General features: G+C 45.7%; 1 protein-coding gene across 1 annotated transcript in view; it reads right to left on the bottom strand.

Moving 5' to 3' along the window:
- Positions 1-14,493, bottom strand: part of ANAPC1 (anaphase promoting complex subunit 1) — an 815,950-nt gene that overhangs the window by 206,968 nt on the left and 594,489 nt on the right. Inside the window, exon 38 of the mRNA XM_078648767.1 lies at positions 12,260-12,346. Within this exon, the coding sequence (XP_078504893.1) occupies positions 12,260-12,346 (87 nt within the window). The remainder of the gene's footprint in view (positions 1-12,259; positions 12,347-14,493) is intronic.

A 14,493-nucleotide genomic window follows, 5' to 3' on the forward strand; every position in this document is an offset into this window, starting at 1 on the left:
CAAATATATGCTCTCAGTGTAGGAGGGGACAATAAAATAGACCGATTGGATAGGTAGGAATGAGAGTAGTCCAGAGAATAAAAAGTGTGTGGGAATCCATGGTTTAACACAGTGCTTCTTAACCTGTGGACTGGAGACTCTATTTGGAGGGGTCTGCGAGGGCTACTCGGGTCTGCGACGACTTAGAAAATAAAATTATGTTAATAGATGAATAAAGTGTACATAGATAAAGAAGCTAGATGTAAACTTGAAAGCTTTAAAATGTTCTGTAAATGTGAAGGAATTTGAAATTGGAGACTAATATTTAGATTGGTATACTCAGATTGATTTGTGGGAGCAGTACAAGTGCATCAAACTGAATATCGGCGAGACAATGGTTGCCCTCCATTGAATTTAGAACATTTCTAAGCTTCCCATTAAGACAAAAATGTTGATGTGTTTAAAATGTGTTTGAGAGTTAAATAAAATATTTAATCATTTGCGTATTTGATAAATGCTTGTTTCTGTATTTTTTTACGAATCAAATTATACTCGGCTGGGTACCCAGATTCCAAAAATGACTCAGTGGGGTGATCCCAGTGTTCTAAAAATAAATCTGCGAAGGTCCCTGGATTTCAGTAATGATTAAGCGGGGGTTCACAGAAGTCAAAAGGTTAGGAACCACTGGTTTAGAGTGAGCAGGATCTAGAAGCAGTCCAGTAATGGGGGAGAAAGGCAGGAGAAAAAGGAGCCAAAGCACAAACCTTTGAAGGATAAATGTGAGCGAGAGAGAGAAACTCTGATCCTGCCACCCCAGCACCTCTGTGAGCCGGGAGTCTGACCGAAGGCAAAGCAGAATACATGAGGATTTTTGGGTATGAAGTGTATGATACTATGATAGCTTTACACCCCTCCGACGTAAGTTAAGTAAATTAAATTAGGGCAGCACAATCCTGCTTTCCATTTTCTTTCCACTTCTCTCAACAGGATGAGCTCTGGCAGAAAGAAGGCCGGCAGAATTTTCCTTGTTAAACCATGTGTACTATGGATAATATAATATAGTGATGGAGGCCAGAAGTCGTCTTTGCATAGCAAACCCAGCCAAATGGGACACCTGCCAACCCTTAGGCACACCAGTATGGTAAAGGCATGTGCAAGTATTTAAAAGAGTGAATTGGACTCAATAATAATCCTTGGAAAATGTCCTTTCCAGAAAATGGTACCTCTGATATAGAAAGACTAGAACCTAAAGGATCCTAAAAAAAAGACAGATGCAGAGCAGTAGCACTCTTTGAACAATGGCTTGTGAAGGTCCATAAACGCAAGCACAAAGCCGAAGCAATATGAAAAATACCCAGGAGTAGCTGGAGTTGGTAGTAAACCTTAATGATGTTAGAAGGTTCACTGTTGTTCACTGCCAATAGCCTGGGGGCAAGCCTGCCTTCAACAGCCAGCCTGTCGAGGAAGTCTGGAATCCCTGACCTTCACAGGTGCACTGCAATCACTGCCATGACTTTTGTGAACATCCGAGGGGCATTGATGAGGTCAAAAGGAAACAATGCAAACTGAAAATGCTTCTGGCCCTCTGTGGGTCTGTAGCGCCTATGGGTCTGCAAGATGGGGATGTGAAAGAAAAATGTTACTTACCCTGTAAGTATTCGTTTGAGCGGTATAGTGCTGTAGATTCACATGCTTTGACGTCTTCTGCCATCTAGTGTTGGGCTAAGTATTCGTTTGAGTGGTATAGTGCTGTAGATTCACATGCTTTGACGTCTTCTGCCATCTAGTGTTGGGCTCAGACGTTTGCAACTTGTTTTTCTTCACAGAATTCTCTCTGGTCACGATGTATAGGACACTTCCTTCTTAACCCCATTGATGCTGCCATCGGCCGCTGAACGTTCGGAGCACTACCTGGCTGGTGCTGAGAACGTTCAACGGCCGACGCGGCCCCGCCCACTCTGTCGAACGCCCGCACTGCGCCAAAATAACGGCCGCAGTAAACAGGTTAAGTGTGCACAGTGCATGGGGATCAATTCCATTTGAGATTGCTTTAATCCAGCTTGTGAGATTGCTATACAGTGGTAGGAGAAGCTGGTGTATATATGCATTGGTAAGTAAGTGAATATAGAATAGTAAGAAAGACCTGCAGCCAGAGCCACATGCTTCCGGGGAGGAAGTAGGCACACATGAATATATAGCACTACATACTACAGACAGATGCTTACAGGGTAACATTTTCAGTTTGTAGCATGTATTGCTGTACTGTAGATACACATGCCCTGCATAGACTGTAAAGCAGCCCTCTGTTTAAGAGGTGGCTAGCGTGAGCATGGAGCAGATGCTTGAAATAGCTTCCGAGGGACTGTTTGGACAACTAGAGCTTGCGGAGTACGTGAACTCTGATTGTTGTAGGTGAAGGAGGTGGTAGCATATGATGTCCTTCACTGCAGGGCTCAGTGGATACAGTAGCAGACAGGCCTTTTTGATTTTACTGTAAAGTGGATGCGCGGATAACGAGCCCAAATCCAGATTGTCTGAGCTAGAACAGAAAGGCGGAGCTAGAGGGGGCCACCTTGCTTGTGTGGGCAGCACACTGCTGTTCTTGTCTTTCTGGACAAGCACTTTCTTGCCTTGTATCTGAGCGAGGAAGGCATTGTTCAATTGCTAGGTGTTTGAGATCATTGATGTGGTAACACTGCTGTTCGTGGATACATAATTCTTGTACTGCTCAGAGATTAAGATGTGACCTCCATCCTGTTTGTGATACATCTGTGGTGATGTGACTTGCGTTAAAGTGTCACAACAGATTGTTGCTGTTCCACCACTGCAGAGAATGAAAAACACAGGTTACACCAAAAAGTAAGACGTTAAATTGGTAATGGCGATCACTTACCATGAACGGCAGGTAGTGTCTATGGGCAGGGTGGATGAGGAAATGGAAATGTGCATCCTTCAGGTCCAGTGCTGCCATGAAGACTCCTTGCTGCAGGAGAGGTACGACGCCCTGAAGGGGTTTCATGTGGAAGTGTTCCAGCACTATGCATCGGTTGGGAGGATTGAGATCAAGAATAGGTCTGAGGGTCTATTGTTTTTGGGGATGAGAAAGTACATGGAGAAAATCCGTCTTACTTTGGGGTTGTGACACTTTTTGTAGAAGGGCTTGCACTTCTTCCTCTAGGTGTATGTGGTCCTCACTGAGGTGTTCTGAGGGTATGTGTGAAACTCTAGACAGTATCTGTGTTGAACTATGGCTGGAACCCATTTGCCTGAGCTGATCTCTCCATTTCGGCAAGAAGTATTTAATTATACTTAAACATGAACAATTACTGTCAAACTTGGATGGTCCCAGATAGCATGAGTGAGTGCTGAAAGGGGAGAACGGAAAGGGGAGAAAGGAAAGGACAGAAAGGGTCTTCCTTATGGAAGAGGAAGCCTCACACACAATATTATGTCATGCTTCATCATTGGCAACCTCCCCCCACCCTGGAAGGATAGTACCTCCAGGGTGGACTCAAACTCCTTTTGGACTGAACACAGTAGGGAGTTCTTAGATAAAGGCTACTAAACAGTGAAGGGATCCAGGCCAGTGATTTAAAACTACCTTAACGTATTCCGGCTTTTTGCTTTTATTAGTGGGTACGTTGAGTAAGGTTAAAAAGGTATGAGGCGGCCATGGACGAGCGATGACTATCTCCGTCATAAAAATGCGTCCAACATGTTTCTGCCCTTCTACAAATCCAAATGGGTCTAGGGCATTCTTCAGGGCCAGGGATCCCTATTTCATTCTAGGCGACCTATTCTTCTATATAATGCGAGTAAAGAAAGGTAAATAACTATACAAAAATTATTAAATGTGCTCAGGTGAATCCTACCTGAACCAAGAAGATCAGAATACCTCTAAATTATTGGGGATACCGGCTCCGTAGACAGAGACGGAGATGGTGTCCTTTGTAATCACACAGTCTACAAAAGACCCACTGTGCCAGGCAACCTAATCGATGCCCACTCTCAGCTGCTGGTACCTCTATATCCACCTCATGTGTAACCTGTAGAGGTTTAAGGCTGAAAACGTTTGTGCTGCCTTTGGTAAGCACTCACATCTGGGGAGGTGGTCTTAGAGCCTGCATGGTATCGCTGCCTGTGAAATAACCCACTTTGACTAGTAATTAAAAAAGACTCATGGCTTTAGCTGTATCCATATCCTTTTTAAGTTTCTCTAAAATGTGATTGACCTGTGGGCCAAAATTAATGAAAAAAAGAAGGTGATGCTATACCTCAGGCTTAAACCCAAAGATACAAAGCTATGCATGTCGGCGAATGAGGATACTTGTATTCACTCCTCATGCTGCTGTGTCTGCTGCATCTAGAGTGCAACGTATTTTCTCACTCGAGATAGCCTTGCTTCCATAACCAATTTCTCTCCCCTTTGCCTATATTCATGTGGCAGCTGTTTAAGTAACTCCCGCATTTGGTCAATGGGCTACTTCATGTCTTGCCAGTAGGACAACAGAATTGGCAATGTGCCAGTGGTTAGATGTCCCTGTGGCTACCCTCTGGCCTTCTTAGTCCAGCTTTTTACTCTCCTTTCTAAGGGAGGACGTCTGCTGTCTCTTGAGAGCTTGCATGCTTACTTGCAGAGAGGACGACTAGGGAGTCCGATGCAACATGTACCCTGATTTATGGTGGGTCAGAAGGTGAGGCCTTGTACGTCCGCTGTACCCCAGGGGTTACTACAATGACTTTGAACAATCTTTGAAGGACTTTGTAGCTGGTTTAGCATAGCTATTAATATAGGTAAAAACGGGATAGTACGCTCTCTCTTAGAGAGGATCTCAACTAAGTTGGCCTCCTCCTCCTGAACTACATAGAGGTCCTCTTTATGGTATTCGCCTGGCTGTTATGTTACCTCGTGGTATGAGATGCTATTGTCTTGTGGAGAGGTTCTGGAGGAATACAGATCTGGGTCAGGGTATCCAGGAGGGTCGGAAGAATAATCATTCCTACGCAGTCCTCAAAACGATTGTGGTGTGTATGCCTCTGGTAGTGAGTCTGAAGGTAGCAGCGGAAGGAGGCGGAGGAGTTGGAAGATGAAGAGGCAGTAGAGGTGAAGGGGGAGTGGTAGTGGCGAAGAGGCTGGTGCCCTTGTGCCTCTTTTTATGCTTGGGAGCTGGTTTTGGACTTGAAGATAAGTCCTCTTCAAACATCGGCTACCTCCTAAGTGGAAAGATGTTGACCACCTTGGGCGGTGGCTTAGTGGCTTAGTAGCAGTCTTTCCCATCCGAGTATGTAGGTACAGTCTCTTTTGTTAGACATCAAGCTCTGTTTGGAGCTGCTCCAGCATTGGATGCTGAGAATCTTATGTTGCTTTCTGAGCTACTTGCCCTCGATGTTGAAGATATAGTTCTCGGAAGCTACATCTTCGAGGTCAGCAGGCTCGGCACCGTGTTAGGTCCGGGCTCCTGGTGTTTTGCCGCCAAAGGTGTTGGTGGCTCCAAGAGGGCTCTCAGTGCCTGTATTCGTCGTGGGGCCTGCTGGAGTTTGACGCCTGCATTGTTCATCTGTGCAGAGTAGACTCAAATCTTAGGCCTGATTATGAGTTTGGAGGACAGGGTTACTACAACAGAAACATGATGGATATTCCGTCCACCATATTACAATCCAATTATATCCATTGGAACTTGTAATTCGGCGGATGAGATATCCGTCACATGTGATACGGAGTATCCCTTACGCCAAACTCGTAATTAGGCCCTGAGTTTTGACCAGCGGTCGGGAATGTTGAGAGCCTGTGAATGTAGGTGATGCCAGCTCTTTGGGCTTTGCATTAATGTGGCCTTTGCCAGACCCCTGTGATGCCCCAGAGAGCAGGGTTGCCTTCGAGGGGCTAATGGCTTCACTCCCTTAGAGGTGGTTGTGCGCCTTATCTCCAGAGGCTTTGGTGGGTTTGATATGATGGTCTGCCATACTCCCAGCCCGCAGTGTTGTCTGTGTGCAGGGTTTCCTTGATGTCAAGGTGGAATTGTTCCAGCTCGTTTTCATAACTGGAGAAGAAGACCTACAGAAACAGTTGGAGGGTCGGAATATCAGAAGGGCCGGCTTATACAAAATCCTCGGCGCCCAGAGTTTCTTCATCGAAGACATCTGGGGTGTGCTCCGTTGAGTGTCCATAGTACATCTTATGATGTGGCCAGCATCTCTCCCTCTGTGGCACAGTCTTTAGGACCTCACCACCAGTCAGGCCTCACACTGTTGCGTGCTAAGGCAAAAAAAACAAATTACACACCTGGTGGTGGTCTGCCTAGGGGTATTGTACGTTACAGCGAGAGCAGTGTTGAAACATAGACCATTCCATCCCAGTCTGTGCATTCTTGAAGGCGAACAAGTCAAGTAGAGGCTTCAGGACTCAAGGCCTCTAGCACAGAGGTGAAAACCCTGTTGATCCTCTGTGTAATGGAGCTCCTGGTAGCGAGTCAGCAGTAGTATGTTGTTTTCTGTTCGGATTAGTGACAAAATAAGACTGGGAATTGTGGAAGAAAGCGTCAAAGGGTGTCTGGATTCAGGAGCTTCAATTATAACATCCGAACTAGATGGCGGAAAAGCAATCCAAATTGGAGCAGCACCCATGCCCAGTGCACACATGAGGAGTCACCATACACCTTGTGACTCAAGAGAATTCTTTTAAGAAAAACAAGTTGCAAACATCCAAGACCAACCCTAGATTGCAGGAGTATGCAGAGCATATGACTCTACTGCAACACATGCTACAATATAAGTGGCCTACAGGCCCAAAGCCACCATCCAGCCTCCGGGGTCATGGACAGACAAGACTTGGTCTAGCGTTGAGCGGGTAGAGATCTAAAATATGCAGCAGAAGATTACAGAGAATGAAAAAGTAAGAATCCAATGTATAGGATTCAGAGACCTAGTTTGTATGATGGTCACTGATCAAATTTTCTCAGTACAGACCAAGGAAGAAATAAAAATTGCTTTCTAGTGTCCCCTCACTCACCGGGGTTTCCCCACGGTGACATGCTTCATCATTGGGGCCATCCCAGTTCTCTACGAAAAGGGGCGTGCTGCGACTAGCGAACTACGCAGGAGCACTTTTATCGTGAAAGACTATGTGTGGTGTGAAGTGAGATAGTGACAGAGTGGGTGTGAGTGATTATTAAAAATACCGTGCTAGTGGGCCTCAACAAATTTTATTTAGCTCCTAGATTGGTATATTAAAAGGGGGGTGACACTGCTATTTAGCCTTTAGTCAGGGCTAAATCAGTGTGTGGTCAACATGTTTCAAGCTCCCCAGGCTTTTCGTCAGGACCATACAGGGACCAGCCCTGTATTTACCACTCCTATGTATCCTTAATGTGGTGTATAAAAACTATTGAAAAATATTAAACGCTGTTAACTATAAAACATGCGTGTTATACATACGATTGTACTTTTTCGTTATTCATATAGCGGTGCCTAATAGCACTTCATGGTCTTAGGTGGGGGGCAGGATCACCTCATGGAAACATTGTTCCTTAATGGTGAAACCGCACTGTGTTACCTACTCGTTCCCCTCCGGACCGCATCTGATGGGTCAATGGGATAAGGAACAGGACCCTGAGCGGTGGGTCCATTCCCAGCAACTAGTGCCACGATACCCTCTGGTGATAGATGCACTTTAGATGAGACTATACATAAATAAAACACTACAAAAGACAGTCTGGTAAAAAAAATACAAGGAAAGGGAGAAGATAGCCATCCTATTAGGGAGGTATACTTCTCTATAAAGGCTATAAAGAAACCTACCTGCAAAAGGGATCATACGCAGCACAGTTTGCTCATCTCAAAATAGGGGAATTATATGGTGGAACATGAACGTCAATACCTTGTCAACCTCCTATAAGAGCAAAAACTGGGAATCCATCCAGCTACTGGGTGATACCTAGCATTATACCTCACCTGTTTACAATCATATGACTACATGCAATACAATACATAAGCAAACAAACAAGTTACATCCCAATTGGACTGACTAATCATGCAATACGGCACGTTGTTTGCAAATCCAGGATGAGAGAACCCACACGCATTCTACCCAAACAATTGAAAGAAGCAGATACATTAAAGGGCAACCAGCTTTGGTCCCATGTCTCTTAACAGTAAAAGTAAGAAGTGCCACTCAAAGATAATCAGCAGAAACAAAGTCAAGAGTGGAGACATCCCTCAAGCAGGCAGCAATGATCTAGGTGAGAGAGATAGTAAACATAGGAAATTATATCATTGCCGAAGAAAATCTAATGGCAACGATTAAAGAACTTGGAAAAAATAACAATTCTTCTAAGCAATGAGGAGGACATTATGCACAGGTCGAGAATAACATACACAAACAAGGTCTTCACAGATTAGCCATTAGAACACTGGGCAGAACTGTCAGAACTGGTTGCAATAAGCACAAAGCAGGTAGAGTGGAAACACCCAAACCTTTGAACCAGACTTAAAACGATCTCCATCTAGCAGACATAAGCCATCAAAGAGAGAAAGGCAATGCGGAAGATGAAGAGGCTAATTAACTAGCAGTGCTATTCTGCAAGTGGGAGGAAACGTAAATTGATCAGGCTTGTCATTTTCGTGCTTCCTATGCCTTGTTCATCGAACACCAGTGCATTATGACTCTTCTCTCCAGTGGTTGGGCCACTAGACACCAAAATGTGAAAATAATACAATAAATCAAAAATCCTTTCAAAAAGGAAAAAGAAGAACAAGATATTTACTTTTGGTAACACTTGTTCTTGTAGAGACTACCCTACCATAGCTTTCTCATCTTTTGAATACTCCCACAGGCATCAAACTGGTTCCGGAAATTTTTCAGGAGTAGCTCTGCATGGCAGAAGGTGGTGCCACTGACACTGCACCAACGTCGCTTCGCGCCGGGTGTGACATGCCCCGCCATATATAGACACCACCTATTTGCGCTGATGTAAGTTACCTTCTTGATACTTCCATGCTGAGATGCGGAGCTAATCTGATCAGTTGAAACTACTGTGCAGATTCCTAAATTGGTATCTTTTTAAGAAAAGAGACAAGTTCACGGAATAGCAAGGCAGAAGGGTTGGTGCAATTAGATAGAGTTTCAATAAAAAAAGAACATTACTGGCGGGAAGTAACTTCTGATTGAGACTTCAAACTGAAGGTTCTTTACCTTTTGGACACATTCCCAAGCCACAGGGCCTGGTGTTGGGTCTATGAAATAGCTCAGACCAAAAAGCCCTGAAGGACTAAGCAGGAAAAGGACCTTTCTCATCACCCCGCAAGTCATGGCAGCGGTAGCAGCTTTGACTCTAGTAGAGGGAGCATGCAGGCCCTCAGCAGGATGTTTCTTGTCAAGTGCATAGCAGATCTTAATGGAGAGCAGTATCCCACTCAACATAATCTCTGGTACAATTGATGTTGAAGATGAGTTATCTTTTCGGACCCAACTGGTAAAGCCTTTCATTCATTGCAGAAGAGTGAGGTGGAGCAAAGAAGGTCAGAAGAGTGATGTTCTTAAAATAAATTAAAGGGAGTCACTACCTTTGGAAGGAAGGGTGCTCAAGCCCGGGGAACCAGCTGTTATAGGTAGAAAGTGGTGTAAGGTGGGTTGACAGAGCCTATAACTCGCTCACATGTCGAGCTGAAGTTATTGCAAGACGAAATACTCACTTAATAGAAAGAAGCCAAAGAGAAGAGCGCACATATGAAGAATGACAAGACTAAATGTAAGTCCTACTAGGGTGTACCAAACGGAGAAGGGGCAAACATAAACATAAGAGAGACAGATGGTCCTCTGTCAGCCATCCTAACGTTGGTGGAAAGTGCTGTGAGTTTTCAAGGAACGGCAATCCTGTACCCCGCTGAACAAGTTGTAGGACCCGCTTGTCTGATATTATCTCCTGCCACCTTGACAGAAAATATCCTGCTGCCAGCAGGGTGGCTGTGTACTGCCAAGGGCGCTCTAAAGAGGTTTGGGACAAGTGGCAGCAGAGGCAGTAGAAGACGGGGCTGTCCGCAGTCACATTTGTCCTCAGCTATGCAGACAACTTAAAGGTTGCGGTGATTGATGCACCCTATTGGGCTGCTGGAGGTATCGGGTTGAAACTGCTGATGGGGAAGGTGGGGAAGAAAGACCCAAAAAGCATACTGGAGGGCCCTGCAACCCTTGAAGCACTCCAGCGACACATCCACTTTATCACCAAACAATAGGGTGTCACAGAATAGCGTATCCAAAAGTATGGCCTGAATGTCTCCCAAAAAGCCAGTAAACTGCATACAAGCTTGTCTCTGGACAACCATGTCAGTATCAACAGCCCTCCTGAGGGAGCCTGTGGTGTCCAGCCTGAAGAAGATAGTGAACTTTGCTGCATTGTGGCCATCCTTATTGGCCAGGGAAAGGATGACCCATAATGCATGAGAGTAATAGCCTAAGAGGCCCCTGCCATTCACTGATCAAACTTGTGGAGGAGAAAGCCTTCTTGTCGAAGGTTTCTATTCTCTTCAATTCCCTGTCAAGGGGAGTAGGGGAAAAGACTCCGGGTTCACTCTAGTGGCGGAAACCCATAAAACAAGGCTTTCAGTAGTGGGGTGCTGGGAGAGAACAGCAGAGTTTCTTGCAGAAGGATGATAAAGTCTGACAATCTGGCGATGCACAGGTGGACCTCAACAAGGGTTGGCCCAGGTGCCCAAGAGTGTATCAGTAAGGGCCTCATTAAATGGTAAAAGAGGATCAGAATTCATCTGGTCAGGTTGGAACATCTGTGTCAGGACATTAATTTTGACCTCCAGAGTGGGAAGGTGGAGATCAAGGGCCTTCGCCACCCTTTGCAAAATCACAGCGAAGAAGGCACCATATTCAGTGGCAGGTCCTGGTAGAAAAACTTGACCAGTGCCTGGGGAGGCATCCAGAACACTGGAATTCTGTAGATCGTTGTACTACTTATCCTCCAAGTATGGTTGAGCATTCACCCCCTCAACATCATTCCCCCATTGTCTAAATCCATGCCAAAAAGATCTTAAAGGACCTGAGCCTTACCGGAAGGTGGGGGTACTATGTCCAAATCAGAACGGTGGTAGAGGGGCTGCTGTTCAGACAATGTAGCATGCGGTCATGATCAAGGTGCCACTGTCTCTGCATTAGGCACTATACGGGTTGGCTGTCGTCATCTGGAGTCGACGGTGCCGACATCGGCAGATCGCATTCCGGTGCAGTTCGTGGTGCCAGGCAGGGAACTTGTACCAAAGTCGGAACCATGGGTGGATCCAAAGGGCAAAACTGCCACCGACAGTGGACCCGCTCGCAGAAACCCTGATGGGAGGCCCCTGGGCTCCTTGGGGCTTGAAGGCAAAGCCAGAGGGATTCGTAATGTGCCAAAAAGATGCAGCATAGTATTGCAAAATTTCTCTATTTGCTGCAGGATTGCTGATGGACCCAGACGATCCAGTTCGGAAAGGATTCTGAAATGGACCGACTTCGGGAGCATCACCTGGAGGCACTATGAAGCCCTTGCCTCTTTTTTGAAGGTACGAGTGAATAAGTACAGGGCAGATTCCTTCTTGGATCTCTTGTGCTTCTTTTTCAATTTCTGTGAGGACTTTGAGCATGAAGAAGACCAGTCACGAGAACAACCTTAGGAGCAGGACCTATCTTTTGACCTCAACCGATCCCAGTGGGAGTTCCTGAAGTACTTCGCCACAAAGGGCTTAGCTTTTCGATCCTAAATGGCCTTGAGATGCATAAGGGCACAAATACTGGAGGCATTGGAGTCATGATCTGATCCTAGGCACCACAGGCAAACCCTACGTTGGTCAGTCCTGGATATCTGTTTGCGATATTCCCCACTGGATTTAAATCCTGTGGATTTGAGAGGTGACATAATACAATTGCACACTGGATTTTGAAAATTTGAAACAAGAGGTGAGGAGTAGCTTTGGATCCACATCTGTTAGTGCAGAAAGAATGAAACAGATGTCAGCACGACCAAAACGACGTGCACGGAGGCACTGTTGAAGATCTTCCAGATCCAGTCTGATGCCTGAGGAGAATTCAAAGGTGAGGAATCTACAGTTAGAGGTCTATCTGAATAAGGGTAACAGCTACAAAACTGTGGCTACCTAATTAAATGTACTGAAAACATATAATGCCCATTGCTATAGAACATTAATCAATCTCATTATACATTATTTGATATGCTTATATATGTGCCGTAAAGAAATGTTATTTACACCAAGGTATAGTATTATTTGAATTAAAACGTACCTGTTGTCTGTGCTGTGCACAGGGAAATGAGGATAAAGTGCACATAGTAGAGCAGCAACTGAAGCATTAGAAGTACTCAAAGAATACCTGGGGGGAAAAAACATACTGGATGTTATGCCTCAACAATACAATTTTGACTATTTATACAAATCACAGCACAATCAGATCCGATTCAATGCAACTGATGTTATTCTCTGAAGGAGAAAGGTCAATATTGTGGAGATTTTAACACAAGGCCTGCAGATTAGAGGTAAACAATGTTTACATTATTTTTGATTGTGTGGGATAGTGTTTCACTGTCAGAGCCAACTCCTTTAACCCCATCGGTGATCATGACGGAGCGGTTCCGTCATGAGCCACGGTCGGCGTGTGCTCATGACAGAACTGCTCCATCATGGCACCCACCCATGGGGGAAGCGCTGGCGCTCCCCCCACAGGCAGCCCATCTGCACCCCCAAGTAGGAATGGAAGCAAAAGAGTTTCAGCTGCCACCCCGACCCCCCCCCACTCGGCTATCCTGTGACGTCTGCACGCACAGCGTGCACCAACGTCAACAGGAAGCGCTGGACGCCTGGAAACTACTTGCTTCCAGGTGAGGAAGAGGTGAGTTTTTGTGCTCGGGTGGGGGGGCAGATCGGTTTGCATTGAGGCATCGGGGGAGAGAAAAGAGTGTTTCCTCTTCCCTGATGTCTCAATGCAGGGCATTCCTGCAGCACGATAGCGCACAGTGTTGCGATTGTGCAGCAGGAATGCACCCACTAGACACCAGGGATGTGTTTTTTCTTTAAAGGAAGCGATCCCTTGGGCAAGGGTCTCTTTCTTAAGGGGATACATAATGTTAAGAGTTTTCTGCCCCCCCCGGGGACAGATCGCCCACATTATTTGGCATTTCTGGGTCCAGTGGGGACAGAAAAGCCCACTAGAGCCAGGGAGGTTTTAAAAATTAAAATGGAAGCAACCCCTTGGACAAGGGTCGCTTCCAGGGGACATATTTTAAAGAAACGTATATTCTGCCCCCCCAGGGCAGATCGGTCGGTTTATTAGGCCTTTCTGCCCTCAGGGGGGACAGAAAAGCCCACTAGAGCCAGGGAGGTTTAAAAATTAAAATGGAAGCGACCCCTTGGGCAAGGGCCGCTTCCAGGAGACATATTTTTTTTAAAGTATATTCTGCCCCCTCCAGGGGGCAGATTGGTCTGTTTATTTGGCCTTTCTGCCCTCAGGGGGCACAGAAAAGCCCACGAGAGCCAGGGAGGTTTTAAAAATTAAAATGGAAGCGACCCCTTGGGCAAGGGTTGCTTCCTTATGGGCTTAAATAATTTTTAATTTAATTTTTAAGACTTTTCTGCCTCCCCTGGCAACAGATCGCCTGCATTCTTTGGCGTTTCTGGCCCCAGGTGGGATAGAAAAGCCCACTAGAACCAGGGAGTAAAAAAAAAAGAAAATGGAACCCGACCCCTTGGGCAAGGGTCGCTTCCAGTGGACATTTTTTTAAATGTGTATTCTGCCCCCCCCCCCCATTGTAAACAACCATTACAACGCGGGTTTTACCACGCGTTGCTTTTACATCGCATGCATTACAATGCATGCGATGTTACAACGCGTGGCAAAACCACGCATACCGTTACATTGCATATGCTTTTACAACGCATGCAATGTAATGTGTAATGGCGGCAGCGGGGGTGGCTATCCACGTTGTTGTGACTAAACTTAGTCTGTTTCCTCACAACAACGTGAAGCAAGCAGGAAGGAGGAAGCAGGATCCGACGGCGACGCTGGAGAGGAGAGAGGTAAGAGGGTTTGTGCATGGGGTGGGGGTTACTTTCGTAGAGTTTAGGGTAGTTTAAATGTAGTGTTTTTTAAAAAACGTTTTAGTGTGTGTTGTGGTGTTGTCGTGTTTGTTTAGTGTAGTGTCATGTTTATGTAGTGTAGGGATTAAGGTTTTAGGGTAGTGTAGTGTTGTAGTGTTTGTTTATTGTAGTGTATTAGGGTAGTGTAGGGGTGGTGTAGTGTGGGTAGCATAGTAGTGTTTTAGGGTTTTTGGTTTGGGGTAGTGTAGGGGTGGGAGTAGTGTGGGTAGCGTAGTAGTGTTTTAGGGTTTAGGGTAGAGTAGGAGTGGTAGTAGTGTGGGTAGCGTAGTAGTGTTTTAGGGTTTAGGGTAGTGTAGGGGGTGGGGGTAGTGTAGTAGTGTGGTAGTGTTTTTGGGTTGGGGTAGTGTAGGGGTGGGGGTGGGAGTA

This window comes from Lissotriton helveticus, chromosome 6, assembly GCF_964261635.1.
Source record: "Lissotriton helveticus chromosome 6, aLisHel1.1, whole genome shotgun sequence".
Classification (NCBI taxonomy): domain Eukaryota; kingdom Metazoa; phylum Chordata; class Amphibia; order Caudata; family Salamandridae; genus Lissotriton; species Lissotriton helveticus.